General features: G+C 36.0%; 1 protein-coding gene across 2 annotated transcripts; it reads left to right on the forward strand.

The window, feature by feature from the left end:
- The first annotated feature begins 471 nt into the window (after positions 1 to 471).
- Taz (tafazzin, phospholipid-lysophospholipid transacylase) lies at positions 472 to 6,623 on the forward strand. 2 transcript variants are annotated; one of them, XM_076908491.1, is made up of 5 exons: positions 473 to 750; positions 3,552 to 3,680; positions 4,759 to 5,002; positions 5,132 to 5,386; positions 5,842 to 6,623. In XM_076908491.1, the coding sequence occupies exons 1-5, from the start codon at positions 636 to 638 to the stop codon at positions 5,879 to 5,881; spliced, it is 783 nt and encodes a 260-aa protein (XP_076764606.1). In that variant the 5' UTR covers positions 473 to 635; the 3' UTR covers positions 5,882 to 6,623. The 2 variants fall into 2 exon arrangements, with proteins under 2 accessions (XP_076764607.1, XP_076764606.1); XM_076908492.1 differs by lacking the exon at positions 3,552 to 3,680 and having other exon boundaries at positions 472 to 750.
- The last annotated feature ends 272 nt before the right edge of the window (positions 6,624 to 6,895 follow it).

Below are 6,895 nucleotides of genomic sequence, written 5' to 3' on the forward strand. Positions count from 1 at the left end.
GTTAGGTATACACAATGTTACATTGTACATTTACAGTCCACGTTTCGCAGTTTAATTTTTCCTTTTCAGTTCTTCTACTTGTCGTTATAAGGTTAACGTTCATTCGCTTTATTTTTGACTCGAGAAAAATTTCACGAACACATCGCGTACCGCTATACTTGAAATAATTGCTCGATACCGTTTAAATATCATTTGAAAATAATATTGTTTTATGTTAAAACTGAAATTCATAGTGTAGGTTATAATTAACACTTAATATACGGAACAACGATGTCTGCCCGTAATTGGAAATGCTAATCGTATGCGTGAATATATATACGGATAGCGCGTTATCACTGAAAACTATAACAAGGTACGTTTACACGTTATTAGTCAAATCGTAAACGAGTGTCCGAACCGCGCATAATTTAAAATTAAATGATAGAATAGTCGGCGATATCCGGCTCGACTCGGCAGCGGTCGGCTAACCACGTGACGGTTATCGGGAAATATGGCGTGAAGTTGGCACAAAAAGATGGTTGTCGTGAGTTACGAAAGAGTAGACGATTTCTCGCGGGCAAGGCGCTTCCCAATCGTCTGGAAAAAGTGCCGCACAGTTATTCGTTCCTTCGATCTAGGCAGCTGAAGGCAGCGCGATGGTATACGATATCAAATGGATCCTTCCGAAGCTTCGAAATCCGAGCAAACTTTGGAACATCGCGAGTAGTATAACCTTCGTAGCCGTGGGGATTCTCTCAAAAATCATCATAGGTAAGCGAGCAAAGGATGCGGTTTTTTAAAATAAAGTCAGTACTGTTTATTCGTCGGCGACGATGCATTCGTTCGTTGAGGATCGTTCGAGCCTATGTGTAAAAATTGTTGCGTGTATATTCGGGATTAGATTATTTTTAAGTGCATTATACCGACTCATGGTATACGTCGTGTATCTTCTATAGTTAACCCTCGTGATTCGTAGAAAAAAAACAGAAAGGATAATGAAGTATATTGTAAAGTATATTGTAAGATCGATGTTTGTAATTAAACAGGGAAAACGTCGTAACGCGACGTAGAAAACATTACTGATTTATGTAATAACAAGATGTACCGTACCGATCTTAAATAACCGCTGTGATAAACGTACAAGTAATGTAACGACGTTATCACTTATAACCTTCGTGTGTAATTTACCATGATATCTTGACAATTGCGTAATTAACTTATAGGAATACAATTGAGAGAGATTGACGATTTGTTTATTGTTCAAGACTAATTGCATTTTAAAGTGTATATTAACAAATTGCGGAATACTTAGCACGTGCAATTAAATGATTTCCCTCTCCCTTTTCTTTTCTTGCGCAATAACAAGTTCACGATTATGAATGAATCTATTATCGTTTTACTGTCTTAGTTAAAAGACGTAATAGATAGAGAATATTACTTTGATCCATCAATTAGATGTACAAATGTTATTAGATGAATATCGTCATACGTTAGTGGACAAAAAACGTTGTTGTTTAAAACTGAACATCGATATCATCTTACGATTAATTTTTATATGAAACGTTCAATTTCCACTGTTTGTATGAGAATGCGTTTCGTGTGTCACGGCGATGCGATGATTATTAAATTTTGTTGGTTTTTAGTACTTGTGGCACTCCTAACCACGTTTTCCTACGCTCGCGAGACAATCTTTTAATTTGGCGCGCTCCCTATACGTGTGCACGTACGCATGTACATATTTTAACATAATTTAGGAAATGTAATAATTATTACATAAAAATGAACATAGTGGACTGAATAGAGCAGATGCAGAACGCCTAGCACGTAATACATTTATTTCTATTCTGCGCATTTCACTGGCCACGCACATTTCATTTTCACATGGCGCCATTAAAAGCATGGCGCTCAAGTGCCCATACATATGCTCGCCATTTTTCCATGTCCGCCACTATCATTATACAATTTAGTTAAAAGAATGCAGTACATTATTTTTCCATTAATATCCACTGTGAGAAAAGTGTTAAACTGTCACTACATTAACATAATTCATGTACTATCTGGTTCCTCGTGGATTTTATAAACTTTTGATAACTCTCTTGATTAATCTGAATTATTGCGTGGAGCCTCAGAAACGGAAGTTAGATCTCGCGTGATTATTATTTTGTTTTTGCGAGACTTGGCGTTTCTAATTTCAGGAAGGGTCGTGCTCGCGTTACCGCCCCACGAAGGGCACAGGAAATCAGTCATTGGCCCTCGGTGGCCTTTCAGTGAGTACCACTGATTTACAACGGAGTCGGTGCAGTGTTAACTTAGCGACGATATAATAAACTTCGGAAATTAAGTGCATCACTCAATTGATTGGACGCGCAGCGCGGCATGTATGTATCAGTGTTGGGCATTATTCGAATAGAAATTCATTCGACTATCCTTTAATATTTCATTCGTTATAATAAATTAATTAACATATCGTATAAACTAGTAGGGAGTGAAAAAGGACAAAGTCGCGTTAGGGCGAATTTCTTCGTTATTCAAAAGAGTAAATAACTTCTGTTATGAAATCAATTTATTGCTGATTCATGATATCGATTTAATAGATTATATTTACTATTCACATATAATTCTTGCCCAACACTGCGATATACGCGACCGCGCCTTCCTTTACCCTCTGCATCCTATTCCATTCACTTCGTTTTTCCACAGCCCTTCTATTTCTATTCGTTTTGTTTACTTTACCGTGTGTAATGTATATACAATTGTCATTAGTTCCTCCTTATCTTTTTCACTGTTATTCTTTTATTGAGCTATTTATTTCACTATATTCTTTGAAGTCGAATATCTTTGTTGATTTGTTTATCATATCATTCGGAATCGTTGATTTGTTTATCATATCATTCGACTTTGCTTGCTTAATTTTATTTTATTTTATATATACTTTATATTTTTACTATTCACATATTCGTTATTTTATTATATATATATTCTTTGTTCAATGTCTGTATGCTGTAGGTGCGATTCTTGTTAAATAATTGATATAATTGTTTTTAAGGTTAGAGTATGAATCGAAAATTGTTAACGCAGAAAAACGTGAAAAAAAATGATTGGTTGCAGATAATTGAAGCGAAGGTTAGGAGAATAGACGGATATTAGTATCAAAGGCTAACGGTGAGCTTAAGAAGCACCATTGTGAAAAACAGTATCTTCAATGTTCGTTTCTCACAATAGAGATCGAAGTCTTCCGTATCGACGCAGTATACCTTCTTTGAAATAAATATTTACCATCTCGAGTAATCTTGTACAGAGGTCTGGCTTAGTCTCGCTTAAACACTGGATATTAATTCGCCATCCCCTCTTCCAAAAAAAAAAAAAATAAAAAAAAAATATTCATTCATCGGATTCATCAAATCTTCGAAACGATCATATCAATTATTTCACGAGAATCGTTTTCTGCAACTTCACGCAGTCTCATTGCTCAATCAGTCCTCCTATCAATCGTAATGATATCAAAACAAATATTGTTCTCGAGAGAAGTGTAAAACTGTTCATCTTTTTCTTTTCTGTTCGTGTTGCTTAAGAATGGCTGAACAGAGCGACGGTGTACAACAAACATATCATCAATCGAGCGTTAGACAACCGGCCGAAAAATATCCCGCTCATCACCGTGTCGAATCATCACAGTTGCTTCGACGATCCCGGCATATGGGGTAAGTTTCCTTTTGATCTGGTTTTTAACGGTTCCACGAACTGATTGATCTGTGGACGTTTCTTCGATCGCTGTACAAATGACACTACTCCATCAATCCGATCTGTTGCTTCCATTGTTTCTCGCTTTATTAACAAACATTTCTTTCTTGTACACACGTATCAATTCACAATGCATCGTTCAGGAAATTGCGAGGACGCTCGACGTAAACATTATTCTTTATCTTTTAATTGCCTTTATTAAATTTAATTGCTTTATTTTTTAATTTATTTTTTTAAACGCGCTCGAGCAGCTACATTTGCAATTCTTAACGAGCGAATATCAATTCACGTGCGAACGGAATTCCGTATAATAAAAGGTTGTTTACGTTAGAGGGAAGTTGAGACGGAAGCGTCAGAATTCGGTATGCAAAATTAGGAACTAATGGCACAATGGTACAAATCATTTGTCATCGATTTACGCTCAATAGACATATGTTTTACATAATGATTTCCACTTGGAATATAGTTCAAGTCGGCGACAGTATCATAGTCGGCGATGATTTGCTGATAAAGTTTGAAGACATTCTTTTTGTTAAAAGTTGCAAATGTAGATGTGAATACTTTGATGAATTATCGCATTTCGTTGATGATAATGACAGGATTCGCGAATTCTTTCTCTGTATTATTTTTTATCGAATTTATTGAATTTATTTAAACTACTACTTTGTCACTCAACACTCACTAGCGTTTGAATATATTATAAAATTACTATGGCGAAGGACATGATAATTACAATGGAATGCTTACCACCCGACAACTTTGATCGTTATTGCCTTTTTTTCAGATGAGATACAGGATGCGAACAATGCATGCAAAAACTCCAATTCCATATTCATGCACATCCATTAAAATTAATTTATTCCGCTTTCTTCCGGTTTAACCGTTAATATTTAAAACATAGACACTCATCTATGCATAAACATTACATGCGCATTCCCCTTTTCCTGAAATATATATAATCTTTTCTTCCTCAGAATGACGGTCAATAAGCGACCGAATGAAAGAATTTAAGACAGAAAAATCTCTGAACTCATTTAGCGACCCTGGACCTGAGGCATCTCTTTAGACGACGTAAGAGAAGATGGTCGCTAGCCGCCCAAGATATTTGTTTCACGAACTCCTGGCATTCGTACTTCTTTATGCTGGGCAAATGCATTCCCGTGATCAGAGGCGCTGGCGTTTATCAGGAGGCGATGGATTTCAGCATCGAAAAGCTGGCCGCCGGCGACTGGGTTCACGTCTTCCCCGAGGGGAAAGTAAACATGTTTAAAGAGAATATAAGGTTCACGTTTATTTCATGTTCGATTACATTTTTCTTTTGTTATCTTTACTTAACTCGTACCTTTTGGTTATCTTGTGATATGCGAGTGCAATTTTTCATCAAATTATCCCTCCTATCCGTCTATTACAGATTAAAGTGGGGCGTCGGTAGATTAATAATGGAATCGCCCGTCACGCCTGTAGTGATTCCGATCTATCACCTTGGCATGGACCAAATTCTCCCGAACGAGCCGCCGTATTTGTTACGGTTCTGCAAAAAGGTCACCATGAACTATGGCGAGCCGATAGATTTTAGCGAAACAGTGCAAGAGTTGCGTGCATCGAATGCGAGCGAGATGGAGGCGAGGAAAGTGATCACGGATCGTATTCAAGAAGAACTTCTAAGGTAAACCTAGGTGACGTATATTTTTTCTACGAATCTTAATACATTCACCGCACTGACTACCAATAGGCAACATTGGCTATCAATCTTCCATTTATGTGGCATAGGTCGTAACATAGGTCGCACATGGTCATAGATTCGTTTGCTGTACCAACGAGATATCTCAAATCCCTATATTTATTAAGTTCTGAAAAATTTCCGCCACTAAATTACCATAATTAATACGATTTAGAACTTTTCACTTTCTTTCTGGAAATTGTTGTAGCAAATGAGTGATATATGTTAAGATTCGCAAACAATTATGTACTTATCTTTCCAAGATTATTATTGTTCCCGGTAATAGTAAAATTGTCTAACAAAGTGCATCGTTAAAGAAAATAATATTTCTATCTAGTTCTACTTAAGAAATGATATAGAGAGCTATATTTTAACGAGCCTTCAATTATGCCTTTTTCCAGACTGAAGGCGGTTACGGAAGAGCTTCATAAATACTCATGATGGTCGCGAACGGGGGGCATCCATCTTGCCGCCCCGATTAGCTTTAATTTACCAAAAAAAATAAAATATTAATTTTAATGTAACAATAGGTGATACGCGTGCTCAGTTTTCAACGAAGAATGTTCAGCTACGAACAATGTATTAGTAAAATATAATGCAATTGTGTAATCTGACGCACGTATCGGGCAATTCCTTTGTTTTTGTTTTCTTTTTTTCTTTCTATATAAATAGGAAGATGATTAAAATGCAATGCCCATGACACTTTTTTGAGGGTGGATTTTAATTCGAAACCAAATCGTGCTAAGAATGCCATATGCGTTTGACGGTTACACCATCGCGTACATAGCAATGTATATATACATGCCCACTAAACACACGCAGAATATCTCGTATGTCGTCGTTGTAACGTGTTACGAATATTACGACACGCACCGATTGTTTATAGAAGAAATTTTAAGATAACCGCAAATTACAAAAGCTCGCGAGAAGCAAGAATGAAACTCTGTGCCACTTGTACTGCGTGCCACCGTTTATTTCCACGCGTCGACTACTTTTTACATACATAGAGCTTTATAATTTGCGATTTTGCATTACTGACAAGCCTAACGCAATCTTTGTATGAATAATCGAACACCTCTACAAATATTACAATCGAAACTTTTGTATGACTTTACATAATTTGAATATATGAATATAGTAAAAGGAAAAAAAAAAAGAGGATAGAAAAATGATTTGAATAGAACAGCTGAGACTAAGTTGGATTTGTTTCAGACCCAATTTATATGTGTATATATATAAACTTTAAAACGCTTAACCATCGAGCATAACAACACGAAGTTGCCAATGCTTATGATTAATCATCGTACAATTAGACAGCTTACACGCATACACGTACATATATTTTTGATATTGTAAGAATTTACTTTAGTAGTATTAAAGACACTTTAAATGATAAAAATACTTGCAAAGATATGCATATTTTGTATTTATTAAATTTTCATTAGCGAGTAGTAA

The sequence above is a fragment of the Xylocopa sonorina genome, chromosome 18 (assembly GCF_050948175.1).
Source record: "Xylocopa sonorina isolate GNS202 chromosome 18, iyXylSono1_principal, whole genome shotgun sequence".
Lineage (NCBI taxonomy): Eukaryota > Metazoa > Arthropoda > Insecta > Hymenoptera > Apidae > Xylocopa > Xylocopa sonorina.

Excerpts from the sequence above, each read along its gene's own strand:
- Taz (XM_076908491.1), top strand. The coding sequence starts at position 636 with ATGGTATACGATATCAAATGGATCCTTCCGAAGCTTCGAAATCCGAGC. Across the intron at positions 3,681-4,758 it reads CGACGATCCCGGCATATGGG|CGACCCTGGACCTGAGGCAT; the intron begins GTAAGTTTCCTT and ends GAACTCATTTAG. Across the intron at positions 5,387-5,841 it reads ATTCAAGAAGAACTTCTAAG|ACTGAAGGCGGTTACGGAAG; the intron begins GTAAACCTAGGT and ends GCCTTTTTCCAG.